At 41.8% G+C, this 18,378-nt stretch overlaps 1 protein-coding gene across 1 annotated transcript in view; it reads left to right on the top strand.

The window, feature by feature from the left end:
* The window catches only part of med13a (mediator complex subunit 13a), a gene marked incomplete in the record, with an annotated part of 94,925 nt that overhangs the window by 21,193 nt on the left and 55,354 nt on the right, over nucleotides 1–18,378 (top strand). Inside the window, 1 exon segment of the mRNA XM_037688133.1 lies at nucleotides 2,804–2,972. Within this exon segment, the coding sequence (XP_037544061.1) occupies nucleotides 2,804–2,972 (169 nt within the window).

Genomic DNA, 18,378 nt, shown 5'->3' on the forward strand with positions numbered 1-18,378 from the left:
AAAACAAAATAAAATGAAGCTGCGTTATGAAACGGGGTAAAACACTAAAAACATTGCATTGATTTTTGCACTGACCTTGTTTAAAAGCCCTCGGAGAGGTCAAAGAGGACGGCGTCGGATCTTGTTGCAAGGTGTTCCAGGTTACAGGAGCGGAGGAAGACCAGGCCCTTTTGCCAAGTTCAGCCACTGAGAGCGCACGCTGTAGCTGCACACGTTACTATTCACATCTGTCCCTACATGCTCAGGTGACCGTTGATCATTTGTCTGATGCGGCAGCTCTTATTGCATCATGCACTAATGAAGTTTTGTAGTTTTTGCCAAGGTTATGCTATAATGTATTTTTCCAACGCTATTTAAAATCCACTTTAAGGACCAACCTCCAGCTTTATTCCTGTTAAATCCCATGCATTCTTGTTAGTTGCCATGGAAAGTTTTCAACTTTGAAAAGTCATGTATGTTTACAGGCCTGCGTGTGTGAAGGAGTGCTTCGTTTCAGTTGGGCTTAAAGGCAGCATGCTTTTATAACAGACAGCCTGCGTGAGTATTTCTCACCAGTACCATGCAGGTACCGTCACTGACCTGGCTCTTGTTTTTACTGCATCACCTGAGACTAGACTCAAGCAGTCTGAGGCACAACCATGTCAGCGTCCAACGCGGGGGTGTTCATCACATCAGATATGTTATCATACTCCGTTACATTCATGACGCTCGCTGTCTGAGCACTAACATAATGCTCCTACTTGGGACCTTATTTTTACTTCCTTTTATGTTCCATTTGTTTGCAAATGCTCCAGCGGCGTCTTCTTCTTTCAGCAGTAAAATACAGTTCTTTACTTGTGTTTCTCTTGTTCACTGTAAACAAAAATGGATTAGTGTTGAACCAATGATTTTCTGCTCTTTCTCATTCTTAAACCCTCATATTGTAACTTCAGTGAGAGAAAGAACATCTGCAGCAGCAGGTTTCTACTCTTTGTTTCACTCATTTGTCATCATTTACGTAACATCTCATGATGTCACAGCTGACTCAATGGTTTTCATTTCAGAAAATGTTTTTAAAAACACCTCGCAAGTGTTCTGAACATCTCACTCGGCAGATCGGAGCCATTTGTTTTTAGTGAACATTAACAAACGGTAAATGTTGAGAACCACAGCTGTGTAGAATTGCCACAATCAATAATCTTTTTCTGATTATTTCATTGATCTAAATGACAACTTTTAATTCAAAAACCAAAAATTGGCAATCTTAGTTTAGTTTGTTTATTTTGAACAGCTAACGTTGCCATTTTAAAGTACTCCACAAAATAAAATGTGAACAGGGACTTATAACTTATAATTCAAAATAAAGTGCCAACTCCAGCCGGACAAATTAAGATAATTAAGCTACTATTATTTATGATTAAAATAATTTAAACATCTAAATATGTGGTCCAAAAAGGCCTGTTTATAATATAAATGAAACCCTTCTAACACTATACTTATGAACTGTATTTACATTCTTTATATATTTTTGATGAATTTTTACTATTTAAATGTAATTGATTTAACTGTTAACATTTTCCACATAATGAAACAAGATAGAACTTTATTGATCCCGCAGGAAATTGTTGTGCCAGAGTTTCAGTACAAAGGAACATACACAAGGAATCACAAGATATAAAAAATAACAGAGAATATAAAAAATATATTAAAAAACGACAACAATTAAGTTCTAAAATGTGAAATATGCTTAAATGCGTTAATTGATACAGTGAAGGCAGCACGCTGGCACACGCAGGTGCTAGTTTCCACACACGGGTAAAGTAGATATCCATCAGGTGGTGTTTCCCTGCTACATGAACAAAACTGTGGCAAAACGAGGTTAACACGTTTTCTTTAAGGATTTTACCTAAAACACAATTTCCTAAAACCGCAAAGCACCAGGAGAAAAATGAGCGGAACTGTTGGGGAAATCAGATCTTTCTACCACGAACGTTTAAAACGGTAGCTCAGACTGGAACTTGATGGATGCATGTGAGGAGTTGTAAAGGTTGAGAGAAAATCCTGTCATTCCTGTTGAAACATTGAGGAAACAAGCGTTGAGATAAATTCATAAACGTTGTGGTAGTTGTTATGCCGACTATTCACAGCCGTGTTAACCAAGTACTCAGTTCTAAAAAAGTTAACTGGTTCTCTGGACGTTCAAAAAAAAACAAACAAAAAATACGTGGTCCTTTTGGGACCACGTATTTAGAATATTTAGACACACAATTTATTTTAACCATAAATAATAGTAGCTTAATTAGCTTATCTTTTTGTTTGTTTGCTTGTTTTGTTTTGTGAACTTTTTTAGATGTTTCTACCTGGATTATTGAGCATGCATCAGGACAAGAACTCAGTTATTTACAGAAGTAGGTTTCAAATGTAGGCATATAATTGATTTATCGGTGTTTATAAATTCAACAAACTGGTAGTTGTGCACTGATGGAGAAATTCAACTAATTTAATCTTTTTCATGTGTGACTTTTTAATCTGAACAGGATAATGCTGGGTTGTAAACTCGTATTACATCTTGCTACAATACAAATGTGACAATAGGCTTCAGATGACAGTTGGCGCTCCCGTATGTCGTCTTGTAAACGCTGATGAATGGCCTCGTTAGTGCCATCTGATCACGTGCAGCCTTTTCCTGCAGTTTTGGAGCGCTCCCAGCCTTGACGTTGTTTGGCCAGTCACTTCTCAGTGGTGTGCTTTTAAAAGTGGGGCTGAAAACCTTGAAAGCTCCTCTCTGCTCACACGTCTGAACCCGTCTCTTTCTGTTTTCTAGCCGAGGACGATGGTCAGTGGGAGAACGGCCTTTCCTACGAGTGTCGCACTCTGCTGTTCAAAGCCATCCACAACTTGCTGGAGCGCTGCCTCATGAACCGCAGCTTTGTTCGCATCGGCAAGTGGTTCGTCAAACCCTACGAGAAGCACGAGAAGCCCATCAACAAGAGGTACGCTGGACCGGTTCTGTGTCGTAGTTCTTCAGATTCTCTTCTTCTTGTCCGTGTTGTTGGTGTTTGGCTGCGACGTGACCTGACGCAGCGCAGGGACCTGAGCGGACGCGCAGAGCTACACTTTAACGCTCTTAAACTAACACTTTCATTCAAGGGTTCTGCGCTCACTGTGCATTTGACAAAATAATTACTTTACGACTGCTCGGGATTCAGGCAGATTTTAGTTTCTTCTTTCTTTCGGCTGCTCTCTTCTTCAGAGGTTGCCACAGAAAATTATCTCGTACGAACAGTTGGTGATTGTTTTTACGCTGGATGTCCTTCCTGACACAACCACAGACACCGCGCTACCACAGCCCTCTGTGTGGAGCAGAGAGCTGCATCTAGGACGCCTGGGGGAGAAGATGATGGGGGTAAGGGCCTTGCTCAAGGGCCCAGAGTGGGGTAGGAGGCAGGTGTGGGTGTTTCACCCTTTCCACCCACATTTTCATGTTGTCGGTCCAGGGAGTCGTACCAGCGACCTTCCCATCACAGGCCCACCTTCTCTAACCTCTGCACCATCACTCCCTCATAATATTCACCATATTCAGGCAGATAATAAATATAAATAAATACCAGGTGACGATTTCCTGTCCGTTAGCCATATTTATGTTGTTTTTAAATACTGTTGGTGTTGAGCAGCAGCAAGTTGAACCTACAGCACTAGTAAATAAACAGCAATGAAAAATATGTTTCCCCACCATAAATTTAATTTAGTTTTGGTGTTTTCATGCTTTAAAATGGCATGACCTCGACCTCGTCGCATTAAATTCAAAGTAGTAATTTTTATGCACAAGTCAAACAGCTGGTGATGTAACAAACATGATGTGCTGCTTAAAAGCTTCCAAGACGACGAAGTTAATTTCATTGAACTATAAATTAAGCTGTGCCCTTCTGATCACACACGATGGGCAGCGTCAGTGGCTCCAGGAATGTAAACCTTTAGAGTTGAACCACATTCATGTAGAAATGGTTCTTTTTCAAGGCTCCAAATCAGATAGTGGGAAATTAAAGGAGGAAGACGAAGTAGGCCACAAAAATAAATGAAGATGAAGGTTTTACATGCATCGTCTCAAGACGTGACGTTAACGTGCCAAGTGCGTCCTGGTGAGTAAATAATAATGGGTAAAAGAAGCTGAAATACTGTTTTCAGAACTGTTAAACAATTATTGAACGATAATTAATGAATTGATTCATATTGATAATAAATGAATAAAATAATTTAAATTATAAAAATGATTGCCACTTAATTCCATAGTTTCCAGTAAACGCCTTTTGCTTCAGCAGAAGATGCCTTTTCTTTCCCACTGAATGTGAGACGAGCTGCAGATCCTTTCGTGACGCTTTATTCTTATGGAGCTACATTTTTCTCATAACCTGCCACTTTGAGAAATACGTTAAAACAACAGCTGACGTGTTGTTTTCAACATAATGTTTGCGGATTGGCGCGGTTGTAAATTGTGTACGGAGAACAGAATCTTCAACTCAAGTGTTTTCTCCTTGATTTGGCTCAGATGCTGCGAAAACACGTGTAAAGAAAGATATACTTGTTTACAATAATACTTATTGAATTAGTGACACAAACACTCTGATTCCCCTCACCCCTTTAACGTGCGTCAGATTAATTAGGCATCGTCTACACTAATCCAGATATATTTAATACTGAGATTTTCCACTGCATCTCTCGCCGACACATAATTTGAGTTTTCATTGGGAAAAAACAACAAAAAGTCAAAAAGGTGAACTGGGAAAATGAGCTTCTCAGGAACAATGAGGCAGCAGAAAACCAAAACAATACACTAAAGATGATTTTCCACGTTTGTTCTGGTCTGTTTCACTTCTTCCTGATGCTGTTATCATTAAACTTTGATGTTGTGCTGAAAATGTTAATAAAAGTGGTATCTTACCGGACTGTGGCAGCATTCATGAGGGAGTCTCCAGAGTGTCCTCACTGGGATTCACAATTTTCCATGCACGAGTTGCAGAGGTGTGCAGCTCTGAGTTTTTGAACAGAATTTATCTCAAGGCCCTTTTGAACCCACCTGAATTTTGTAGTGGGCATCTCCAACTTGACTGAAGAGCGCTAAAGTTACGGAAGCTCTCCGACAGAAACGATGGGAGGCAAATGTCCAGGTTGGAAAAAAACACATGTTCAGAATGTAAACATTAAACTGGTCTAATTGTGCCCGTCTTCTTCCAAAGTCTACTCCAGTAAATTAAGTCATAATGTTGGGGGCAGCTGCCAAAGTTATAAATTTGAGCCAAGCCAGACGTGGTGTAGAGAGAGGTACACGGCAAATATGGTGCAAGGCCAAGAAGGCAGCCACGAGCCATGGACACAAAAATAAGCCACGATTTTCAAAAATGTCTGCTCAAAGCGAGGCCATATGGATCTGTGGTCACCAGGTTTTAAAGCACTGGAAACGTCCAAGTTTTCTCACAATTTTGAGTCGCCAGCTGCAGCCTCATTCAAACTCTATTTCACAAGTAATTTAAGCAGTATAAAAAGATAAAATGGGGCAGTGGTGGCGCAGAAGGTACACAAGGGGAGCTTGTGATCGGAAGGTCACCAGACGGCCATCAAAATGAAGGTGGGAAAGGTGAAACGCCCACACCTGCCTCCATCCTTATTTTCCCCACTCTGGCCCATGAGCAAGGCCCTTAACTCCCACCATCTTCTCCCCCAGGCGCCCTCGATGTGAGCTCTCTGCTCCACACACAGGGCTGTGGTGGCTCGGGGGTCAGTGGTTGTGTCAGGAAGGACAGCCAGTGTAAAAACAATTGACAAGTCTTCGTTCGAGTTCATTGTGTGACCTGAAGAAGGGAGCAGCCGCAAGAAGAAACAATAATTATGAATAAATAAATAAAAATAAAAGGATAAAACCGTTCAGGAGAAACTTTTAACAAAGCTGAGCTTGCTCTTTCTCTGTATTTTAATATAACGTTAGTGTGAGCGTTCTTGCCCTCTAGTGGTGCGGAATGGATGTTTCAGCATTTTGTAAGAATGTGTAGTTGGAGAAAAAACTATAAATAATTGTTTAAGAATAACTGGAGCGATGAGGCGATCTTCTCAGATTAAATAATACGTAAAGCCATACGATACATGTCGGAAACGGCTGGTAAAATGCCACAACCAGATTAAAAAACAATGCAACTAAATCTGGTTGAAGCAGAGAAAGCTGTCGGTGTTCGAAGCATGTTGATGAACAAGTTCCAGGAGTTCGTTTTTGCTTGGCTTTTATTTATTTATTATTCAAGGAGTAGTCCTAAATATTTTTAGGATGGTATTTGATCAGAAATTCTATCCTGTCTTCACAGTACGACGGGTGCATCAGGCCACAGGAGCGCTCTTATTCAAGACGCTGCATGCTATGGATTTTTTACAAGCTAGTTTTTTGTTGCGAGCATGTTCTGCTCACTTGTATTACAATTAGCTGTACATGGAGTGTTGCATTACTCAACTGAAATAACAGCTCATGTGCATGAAAATAATTGTGTCTACCTTACTACAACTGCGGAGGTGTCATTTGCACTTTAACCGTTTCACTCATGAGTTGTGGTGAGACCGTCTGTTGTGGCACATATCTTCCTGTGGCTTGTGCACAAATTTGACTAACACGTCACTCCAGTCATGGCTGATAAAGCTGAAATATGTCAGAATCCAACCAGTCACGGTTTACTGCTTAGAGCTGTTGGCTGCTGTTTACACGTTTTGTTAGCCTCGCAGATAAATGCATGCCACTCGCTTGTTATTCTCTTCAGATTTGTTTTTAATGGAGTGCACGTTGGCTATTTTTTATCTGCCGAAACGACCACAAGCATTAGACGGGAACAAATCTGCTTTCAGAAGAGGCTGGAGCGGCCTCGGTTCTAATCGTGCAGATCAGCTCAAAAGTACATTTTAAAGCACATAAAAGTTGTGGTATTAGAATTATAAAGTGGTGCTGTCGTGGTGTGAGTGTCTGCCTCATATCGCTGCTGTTTCTAAGTGTTTGCAGCTGAGGCATCATCGTCCACCACTATCTGCTGAGCTGGGGTTCTTGCAGTCGGTGTCTGGGTTTATTGATAACACATGCAGCACTCGTAGTAAAGAAACGGTGGCCTGCGCAGACCCTTAGTTGACTTCTTCTGCTCGTTCTGTCTCCACACTGAACGCACAGATTTCATTAAGGAGCTCAAACGGAGGCGCTTGTAAATTTTTGCTTGGAAAAGTTCTTTTAAATTGAAAGGCGCCCTCAGGTTTAACGTGTGCGTAAATGTAACCGCTGCAAGGTTGTTGCATTGTGCTTGTGTGTTTGTGTGGAGGGGAAAGTCTAGAATTGAACCGGTTTATTTACTTTCCAACCAGCCACCTTCCAGCTCTGTGTTTGTGTTTGCATACCACTGTGCTATTTAGGCCATCTTTGCATTTCCTTTATATAAATTATGAACACAACAATATTCTCAAGTCTTTAATTCTTATAAATGAAAGGCTTGACATTCCTTAAAGCAGTGTACATCCTCTTCTGCGTTTTATACCAGTGTTAAACAAAATTAATTTAAGATGAAAAGAGACAGTTGTATCTTTTGGTCAAATCTTGTAATGCAATAGATCTAATGACAGGTTAGCACTCAGTATATGTAGGTATAACCAGTGATGCTATCACACCAAATTTAGCTTGAGCTGTAATTTAAACTTAAGTTCGAGCTATTTTTGTTTTGGCTAAGGTTTATTAACTGTGGCAGCCGTCTTGAATTAATTGATTTGCCTAGTACATGTACATCCAATGTTTACTTTTATTGATTTTACAAAATTCTGTTAAGTAGTTCATGAATTGCATTGCTAAACAGACTGTGTTGACTCTTAAGTTAATGCCACAGTGAGTAGCAAACATGTTGCGCAATGTTTGGTGCTTATAGTATGAATGGATCCCTCACGGCTACTAGTACTACCACATCAACTTGTGGCTCAGTATCTGTAAAACTGGCTGTTAAGCGTTTTTGTGTTTCCTAGGGACCATTGGCTGTGGTGGATATCTTACGTAGGGTTGACTCAAAAGTTAATCAGCTGTAAATGTACACCCTGGGATTTTATTCTCTAAATTTCATTAAAACCTATCCAGTGGTTCATGATATATTTTTGCAAACAGAGTTGATTCTGATTGGCAATGTTTTAAAAAGTGATTTTGTGTGATAAGTTGAGGAGGACACTCGGTTACTACTACATGATATTTTATGTTAATATCCGTCAACCTGATTGAGTTATAGCCAACTTTTTGTTTTCAATGTTGCCTAGTTGTGGCAGCCACCTGGAATCAGGCCGACTGAAAGTTATTCAGTCGTAGATACATGAAGTGTGTACTTTCTGAGAATTTAATTCAAGTATATCCAGTGATTCATGAGATTTTTGCCAGTAGACAAATGCACACACACAAAACTTAATCGCCTTGTTGCCTTAGCAGGTGATGAACTGTAGTATTGGTTTTAACATCCAGCATGTGGCAAAGGTTTTAAGCTGAACCCTCAGCTGTATCACACCGAGTCTTTCCTGCCCCGTCTGTTGTTCGTACTGCGCAGTGGAGGTGAAAGGTCACTGGCCTCCCAGCTCCGGCCACCCACGCTTTGTTCCATTCTCCAGGACTTCGGTCCAAGGTCTCATGTCTGCTGCCGCCTGGGTCTGTTGCCATTTTGCTTTTTCCTGCAACCAGGCAGGTTGCGACGGTTTCCAAAGCAAGGCGGCTCCCTGTGGTCAAACCATCCTCGAGGACCCCCTGATGCAAACACACGACACTGCGCTGATTCTTCACTTTCTTCACAGAGAATCCAGTCCCTACAGCATTGACTTGACCTAAGGGTGTGAGGTCTCCATCCAGGAACTCCTGACCTGAACTTTCCCTTTGGGCATTCCCCTTTTCTGGGATTTGTTAATCATTTAATCATAGACAGTAAGTCAGTTTATCCTTAGATAAAGTAACTTTGCCGTCCATACTACAGCCAAAAAAAGTGCCACAATTCCCTTAAGGCTGTAATAATACAATGTAAGGTGGTTTGTTTCTCTATTATCAGCTTTACATTGCCTGTAAACAGTGACATGAGCTTTTCAAAGTATACTTTTTATTTGCATTGTACAATAATAAAATAAAACACAAGAATATAGAAAATTAGTAATGATGCTCAAATATGATGACTTTATCTTTGGACAGGCATTTTTCCTATGCTGTGTGGCCTTTTTACTCTGTACTCTGATTACACAGGATCCATATCATGGGGAAAAACAATAGAACGGTCTTTTCCTCTCTGGAATTCGCAGGCCGCCCTCCGCCTGTGTGTCTGCTTCTCTCCGTCTTCCTCCGCTCTTCCCTCCATCCCCCTCTGCTGTCACAAAGCAGACTGGGCAGGTTATAAATAGTGGTGCAACCACCCTGAGTCTCTGCTGTCGTCATTGATGTTTTTCCTCTCCTTTGGCGCGATCTGCTATGCCACAAACACGCATGGATGTTTGACTATCAAAGCGCTGCAAAACCGTAAAAGAGACGCCTCTTTCTGTCTGCGTGCGTCTTTTTATGGCTCTAATACAACAGCTTTTTGTTTGTTTGTAGGTGGTAATTTTACCAAACTTCTGAGCAGAGAATCCTGTCTGTAATCTGTAATGTTGTAGCAGATACTAACTGGTACTTGAAAGAACCTGGAACAGTGACCGAGTGAAAACATCTTTGAGATTAGGGTTTAGTTTTAACATAAATAAAACGTGAGTACAGTAGTCCCTCGTTTATCATGGGGGGATACACTGAAGACCATGAAGTAGTAATATTAGTACAAGTAGTAAGTAGTAGTTTATATATATATATATATATATGCGTTTTAAACGCTTCCCACACTCTTGCAATATTCTAAACAATGTTTCTAAACTCTAAATGCATTAAAAGAGACAGAATGTCATGATTTCAGCTCCCTGCCTCCTCTGCTCTTTGCCACCTGCAAGCGCTCTTGGCCACGCCCATTTCTCCGCTCTGCACGGCAAACAGCTGATCATGCAGGTGAACAGCTGATCAGCTGCAGGAGGAAGTTTATCCTGCAGTATGGGCTGCCCAAATGTGCAACAGGTGCTAAATAATTTAAAATAATTTATTTTAAATAAAAATTACATGCCAATCGTGCGGCTCATCCATCAGTCAGCCATTGTGTCATTTCCAATCTTATTTTAAAAACCGCGATAGAGTGAGTCCGCGATAAACAAACCGCAAAGTAGCGAGGGACTACTGTAATCGTAGACTGAATTTGCTGGTTTTTTCCAGTTTATTTTCCCCAGTGATTTTAGGAATATCTTGCAACCTTGATGATAGTGGTGTCCTTATACTTTTACTCATAAAAGCACCTCCATACTTCAAACCACAATATCACTTTCATGCTTAATGACGTCATTTCCTCTTCCACTTTGAAAGTAATCGGTAAAAAATTAACAAAATGTCCAAATGTAGATATTTTTAGATAAACACAGATACTAAGACAGCAGACTGTTTGCTGTGTTGTCAATGAAATAAATGTGTTTCTAAAGTCAATGTGTAACGTTTAAGTATAAATTCTATAGCTACGCTGTATTACTACGCAAGTACTCAAACTGAAGTGCCTTTATTTTCTCAGTCTGGGGAAAAAATAGTGACTGTCACCCCTACTTCATGCCATGTCCAACTTATATTAACATAATTGCTGGTCTCTAGAGTGCACCCTAATATAAGCTGCGCACACTAAATAAATTAAATTAAAAAACGTGTACATATATAAGCCGCGCTTGTGTATAAGCCGCTGGTGTCCACGCTGTAACAGGACACATTTAAACAAAGTTTTTTTTTTACTTTTAATTTAATATGTACCAGTAACATACACATATATGTACAGTACATGCTTTTTCTGAACAACGCCTTTAACACAGCTGGTTAAAACATAATAATACAGTAGCCTACAAGGAAATGTCACTGATTGCTATGATCACCTTCCTCCTGTGCATTAAAACCACTAAAGACATCTTCAGTGTCAGACTTGAACATCCTCAGAAGAACTTCATCACACGTCCTCAGTCTCTCCTTTAGTGTAAAAAAATTCAGTAACCTACCAGGAAGTCACTGATCGATATATTCATATTCCTCCTGCTGCAGCCACAGACGTATATACGTATGTCTGTGGCTGCAAGCTTGTTCTCCGTGGAGCAAAAGTTGCTCTGCGCATGTTTTTTGAGGTATACTTGGACACCCACACACAGGCTTGTATTTCTATCATTTATTAGGACATGAGGTTTACTTCCATTCATTTCTGTAGACTAACCCTGACCTTTGCACTGAACTTAACCATTACCAGTACGTACCTAACCCTAACTTGGATTCAACTCGCACTTTAGTTCAAAACCTAACCCTTGACTCAAAAATGAGGTTCAGAACTGAGCTGGGCTTTAAAACTGGGTTTTGGTCCCCATAAGGACCATCGGTCTCGATAAGGATGGTGAATATACCAAATAAGTTCTTAAAAAGGTAACAAACACCTGGTGCACATGCATACACACACACACACTCGAAGCATTAAGAAATAATAATCAGATATGTAGTGAAGATGACAAAACAAATGACTCTGGCTGTAACATTCCTTCAGCTTGTGGTGCAAGGTAATGGTTAAAATCTTAGGCATTTAACTTATTTTGACAGCTTTAAAATTAATACACACTCTCTGTTTGCTTGAATTATTATCCCGCTGGTTTAAAATCATGTCCACGTGTTTGACAGCCAGATATGATGAACAGTAAAGGAACAGTCTTTGGGTGCGCAGCTCAAATCGTGGTTGCAGGTGGAAAACATCGGACGCTCACTGATCGTCCAAAAACTCGTGCGCAGCATCCGAAGCCACCAGTTGGTGGGGGGTGTAGTCATCTGACAGTGTTCATAACCTCAACCCCCAGACCTCAGCCTGGGCTCAAACACTTACATCATCTCTCCCCCCCCTCCCCTTCAATGTTTCTCCATTCCGCCTGTTGTCTTTGGTAAGCAGTACACAGCAATTTAAAATGTCAAGTTCTAAAACCAGTAAAATACCAATCGATTCCAATTTGCTTCTTTTTTAATGCTAATTGTTTGAGTTTGTATTTTAATTAACCAATTATGCGACCCCCTCGTATGCTTGTTTGTTTTCACGATTGTCAGAAGTCCTTACTGGAAACACTGGAGCCACCTGTAAGCCGTGGTTGTTGTTTGACATGATCTGTGCAGCCGTGTTGAGTCAGCTGCTGCTAATTCTCTTTGTCTGGAGGACAGGCGGCTCCGAGATGTGCAGCTCCGCTGTTTTCTGCCAACCTTCCACAGCTAGGTAGACCCAGACACAGAGAGAAGGAGAGAGCACAAGGGAGGGTGGGAGTGTGGGAACGAGCAAGGGAGAGCTCCTCTCGGTTGTTATGGCAGCAGGGAAATGCACCCTGGGATTGTGCGTTTTCAAGGCGAAGCGGGATGCTGATGGTCTATTGGTCGCCTTCAGGCAGACCAACTTGTCAACTTGTTCCTAATTGGCTGCGTCAGTGAAATTCAGAGCAACGTTAAATTCTGCCTGCTTTGATGTCTCCGTTTGATTTGGACCAAAAGGACGGGGTGTTTTTGTTGTAGATTTGCTTGGCATGTGTTGTGGCGTTGACGTATTATTTACAAGATGTGTAATGTATTCCAACTGCTGTGCAATCACTGGAGCCTCAGATTGCTGCGCTGCTATATTTACATATGTGCGTGTTCTGTTGTGCGTTTCGTTGCTGCTGTTGTCTGATGGGAAGAAGCATTAACGCATCAAGCTGTTCAAAAATGAGGCTACTGTGCAACAACTTAGATTACACATTAAACATGTTTAAACATTCACAGATATGTCTGCGTGAACGCACGCATGCAGAGGTCTGCTTCCTGTAACAAAGAGCTGCGGTGATCGTTGTGGAACGCTGATAGGTTAATGTGCGAGTCCCGGTGGCAGGCGAGAGCAGGGAGCTGCACTCCGATAAGTAGGACAGAGCGGGATAAAGGGCCACTGCCTCCAGACGGGGGCTAAAATGCTAAATTTATCCCCTCGCTGCTCCCAGCACAACACGGACACACAAGGAGATGGGTACACAAACATGCTCATCGATGATCAACATGCAAGAGGGCGGCCCTGCAGCTTGCTCACGAGCTTCTCGTTATTGAACTGCTGGTGTGAGGCGCAAGTGCTGCAGACAGGAGAAAGTGCCGACGGTACACGTTGCATGCGACTGTGCAAACAAAGCAGCAGCGCAAGTCGACAGCTGCCCCCGGTTTTCAACTCTTAACCCCCTTGATTTTGCTTATACTTCGTCAGTCGCTGTAGCAACAGGAACTGTTTGGAGACGGGACCACATGACGTGGCGCTCTGGATATATCATGTTGCTGGAGAGAGCCTGTCCAAAAGATAAATATGGCTCTTAAAGGAGAATCCCAATATTTATTATTTATACAATTCACAGCTTAACTTCTGCACAGTTATGGATTATTAATGTTACTTGTTCCTCCTAATGTTTCAAACAAGCTCTTTGGTACCACTGATTTCAGAAACACTGCAGTTTGTACAAGCCCCTTTAGGCTGTTAGCCAAAGTGCATCTCTTATTCTTTATATACATTTGGTTAAATAATATTTAAACATGCCAGTACATGAGGAAAAAAGTCATTAGTTCCTGTAGATAAATTGTTCTGACTTTCTGGCATTGCATTCAGTGAGAAAGAGATTAGGAATGTTGTCCGTGAGAATAAAAACTTCTTGCACCTTTTAAGAGTCAATATTTTCTACCCCTGAATGCTTTCCTCGTTTCCTCTAATGCCAGCAAGAGACTCCGGGAGCACAAAGTTAACAGGCGTTATTGTGTTTTTATGTATTGTTGCTCTGAGGAAACCCGCTTTGGTGTCCGCAGTGAAATTTGTGGGCAGCAGCAGGGAGAGATTTTTTCCTTCGAAGGTTGTGGCACACCACGAGGCCGAGTAAACGTCTGAAGCAGTCGTCAGATTTAATCCAGCAGGCGTCACTCCCTCATTCCGAACTCCTCCCTTCATTTCTGTCCTTTTCTAAGAAACTGTGATTCCTGTGGTAGTGCCTTTTAATCTAGAGGTTCAGACAGATGGATGATTTAAAGCTAATCCTTTTCGGTGCGTTTTCAGTCTTTTCACTTTGTCTCTGTAGATTAATTAAAAAGCCTCAAGTTTAAGAAACTGGAAACTCGGGTGCAAGAAAATAAAAACTGCAGGTTTCAGTTTTGGTTTCCAGATCAGGCTGAAAACGCAAAACTCACACGTCGGCATTAAGTTAAATTTCTTATAATTTATTCTGCTTCTGTAACGGACGAGCGGATATAATTGTTTATGTAGTATTTGTAGCAGTTGATTTCGTACTTATCAGGAACTTTTTTGAAAATGCAGTAGATGTGGGTGTTTTATTTGAGTTAAAAACCTTGTTTGTGTCAGTAAAAACATGAACAATATTATCTGTAAGTGTAAATTGTTGAATGGGATTTTAGAGATGAATACATATCGTATTTTTCAACCTAAAAGTCGCACTTTTTTTGCGTAGTTTGCATGCCCCGCGACATATTTGTGGATTTTTTCCCATATTTATAATCCAATTTATGGCTGAGATATGACTGTTTTCAATCATTCTGACTGAAAGTACTGAACACTACCGTTTTCAGCTGCTAGATGGCACTCGAGTAGTATGGCATGCCGTTGTGTCATGTAATAGGTAAAAGCGGCTATTAATGACACAATCGGCTTTCCGTAGCCTGCTTCCTTCGTCAGCTCACCTGGAGCAACCGTCACATCAGCTTCATTTTTGCTGCGCCGCCCCGGAGAAATGCAGCTGATTTGACCATTGAAGTGCATTTATTAAGTTAAAGTTCAACAGAGACGCACCTTTACTATAATGTCGAGCAAACAAATTATAGTTTTTAATTGTTAATCTTGTTAAATTCTTGTTAAAGTTCTCCCGTGTACGCTCCCACGGCCGCCATTTGGCAGCCCATCGATCTTTGGCACAACACCGGCCCACATTTTGTCAGCGGTGACGCGTAATAGATGCGACTTATACGGCGGAGCGACGTATTTACGTGTTTTTTCCTCTTCATTAGACATATTTGGACTGATGCGACATGTACGGTGGAAACTCCGGTAGTTCTTGTGTTGCGCACACGTGTGAACAACATGTCTGTTTATCTCAGTGTTTACAGAACACACCACAGCAGTGTCCAACAAACGCTGCACCAGAGCTGTGATTCAGTAACGAAGCGATTCTGTGAATGCACATATGAGCTTAACAAAACAAATATATTTTAAAGAAGGGTAAAGCTATCCGCATCAGGCAGACTTGTTGACTGACAGCAGGTGATTTTAGTGCGTGACGCAGCCTGAACGGAGAAGCCACCTGAAACCTGACCCGCCGTCCGGGTCAGAATTATCTTTATTCCGCTCCGTGTGGTTTTGACCGGGCGTCGGTGGATCGGGTTTCTCTTCTTTTTACGGACATGCTTCCCTATCTCTTCCTGTTCCTCCTTCCAAGTTTTAATCTGACGTTTATAAAAGCGTTCCGCCTCCTCTCTATTTGTGGCAAAGGGAAATCAATTCAAAGTAATGGAGTTGTGCATGTGTGAAAGAGCAGGAGCCGGAGAGTTTTACTGGTGGTTTTTTTTCTTCCCCAGCATCCAGTCTCCTGTAGAAATCACATGCTGGTGCTTTAACTGGTGTGTGTCGCTGCACAGTGTGTGTTTTTGTGTTTGTGTCTCTTTGGCAGCAGACGGGGCTGTTGTCTCCCAGTGGTCAGGTGGCGAGACAGTAGGAGAGATTATATATCACCCTGGAAATGTGTTCTCTGGTTCACTGCTGTTTTCCATGCGCTGCTCTTTTTTCCTCTTAGACTGTTATTGGTTTTTGTACCTCAACTAGTTTTAATATGGCGAAGGTTTTCTGTTTGTTCCCAACTTAAACAAACATTGCCCCTTTGCTCGTTTCCTGAAAAGGCCCAACGGGTTTCTTAATAAGTCTCTCATATCAGTGTTTGTAGTAAAAATAAATCACTCGTGCTCGTGCTGTGTCCTATTACTGTAAGCGTTATTTCCAGAAATCTTGTTTGGTAATGTGTTGCCAGAAACCGTGGCCGTGCCAGCACGCCTCGTCACTGCAGCAGCACGTGATCAGTCAAAACACGCTTCCATGCCCCAGATCACAATAACGAGCTGCCGCCAGTGGCAGATATTTATGCACAAGGCAAATTAGAAATGACGACTGTAAACTACAGCAAAACAGTCAGGAGTGCTTCTCTTTTTCTCAGAGGAAGTGTAGAGGACGTGTAGTCGGCTAAACGGAAGGTCAGTTCTTGGAGCGCCGGCAGCCGAGCCCTACAGATATCTGAGGAATGTTGCAGTTCTGCAGCTACTTTCTTTTTTATCCACCTCCACCCTGTGATCTGTGGCCTGCTGTCGACTTTTGACTCAGCCCAGATCAAGTTTCACTTTACCTTTGAAATTGTAGATGTGTACGGTGCCAGCCCAGGAAGCTGAGCTTTCACGAGTACTTTTTACTGTCCTGACAGGTTTTTTTTTTTTTCTTTTTCAGAAGCGGCGACAAAACCAGTTTAACGACACGTTGAAATAATTAGAGAAAACTTAGCTCAAGGCAAACGAGTAGGACGACCAGAACATCATGCCAGATGCTGGGGAATAATTGTCATCAGTGAGCACATTCAGAGAACAGGATCAATTCATGCTACAAAAGTGGATAAACAACAAACTGTAATTCTGTGAAAGTGTTGCTAATGCAAAAAAATGGGCCTGGAGCACCAAAATCCCATGATGGAAAGAATTATAGGGACATTATTTATTACAACTTAGAAAGCAGGATAAAAAAACTGAATGATGTCCCTTTAGGTTTACATGGCAACTGCCTTTGTTAGTGTTTGCTATAACAAAATGCCATAAATGTGTCTGCTGGCAGGCCTGGATACAGATAGTGTAGAATTTAATGAGATGTTGTTGTTCGCATACTAATTGTCCCATTCAGGAAGAAAAGCCTTGTTTTCCTCCTCCGCTGTTGTCATCGTCATTTGATCACAGTAAATTAATGTTGCCAACACAAAAAAAACCCAACTAGATTTATTGATAAAGTCTTGAAGTTTGTTAAATGGACAAGGATGTCGCAGGAATTTAACACTTACTAAGAATGTCACCAGGAGAAATGTATATAAAAGCGGTCACAAGGTGCTACGTAGCAGCTGACTCGGTGATGGAGGAGTTTAGCCCCACTTGACCCCACCTCTTCTACCACTTGGGTCCTTCCTCGCTGCCACTGCACAGGTCACCGCTGCTCCGTCTCCTCACGCCCGTGAGTGCTGATGTGGCTCTGCTTCACATCTTCACTGGATCACCTTGTTTCCTTACCAAGCTGTAACCCTCTGTTTGCAGCAGATGGATTGAGCGCAGAGGAGCCTCCGTGGACAATCGGAGTGAACGAACACTGCGCGGCGGAAAGAGGAGATAAACGAGAGTGGATCAGAAAGCAGCCCCAGCCATTTTCCAGTTAATAGCCGAAGAGCGGAGAGGAGTGGGAGGAAAGGAGGCAACAGAAGAAAGATGATTAAATGATCTTGTGGCTGTTTTCTCAGGCTGTGACAGCAGCCGACAAGATGACAAGACACCCAGAGAGGCACAGGAGAATCTCAAGTGAGATCCCACAAATCTGATGAACGAACATAATGTTCTGACAAGCTGTTCTGAAGGCTTTTTAACTCACTAACTTACACGTGGAGCCACCAACTGTATGTTTTTTTTGGTCTAATACTGGAAATGATGCATGCTGCTAACGTAATAGCTGTGGACGAAAAAAAACAAAATGGCAACAATGTGAAATGCGTGTGATTTCTGTGTGCATCAGCTCATGCGACAGACAGGTTGGGTTTTTAATTGCAGGGATTCACAGTCTGCTGTTGTACTCTGCACACAGCTTGGAGTTTGGCCTTTTTTTTTTTTTTTGAAGTGCAAACTCGCTGCAGGGAATGTGACATTATAAAATACCTGAGAACCCGAGTTTTGAGGCAGGTGCAACAAACACATTGCGAATAAACACCCCTGGGGAGTTCCTGAAAATCCTCAGGCAAAATTAAAAATTTTAAGTAAAGCGAGTTGAGATCTGCTGAGGCAGAAGGTGGGTGATAATGTTTCTGTGCTGGAAAGAAGTCAGCAAAGAGCTGTGCACCACTGATACACACCTCCCACTAATAACTCATTTAACTTTGGAGACAATTACCCACAGTTCACGTTTCCCCTAGGTCACAGCCTTGGCACTCATCTCTTCAGGAATTTTTGCAGGGGGGAAGGCGTGTGAG

The sequence above is a fragment of the Nematolebias whitei genome, chromosome 14 (assembly GCF_014905685.2).
Source record: "Nematolebias whitei isolate Nwh7 chromosome 14, NemWhi1, whole genome shotgun sequence".
NCBI classification, from domain to species: domain Eukaryota; kingdom Metazoa; phylum Chordata; class Actinopteri; order Cyprinodontiformes; family Rivulidae; genus Nematolebias; species Nematolebias whitei.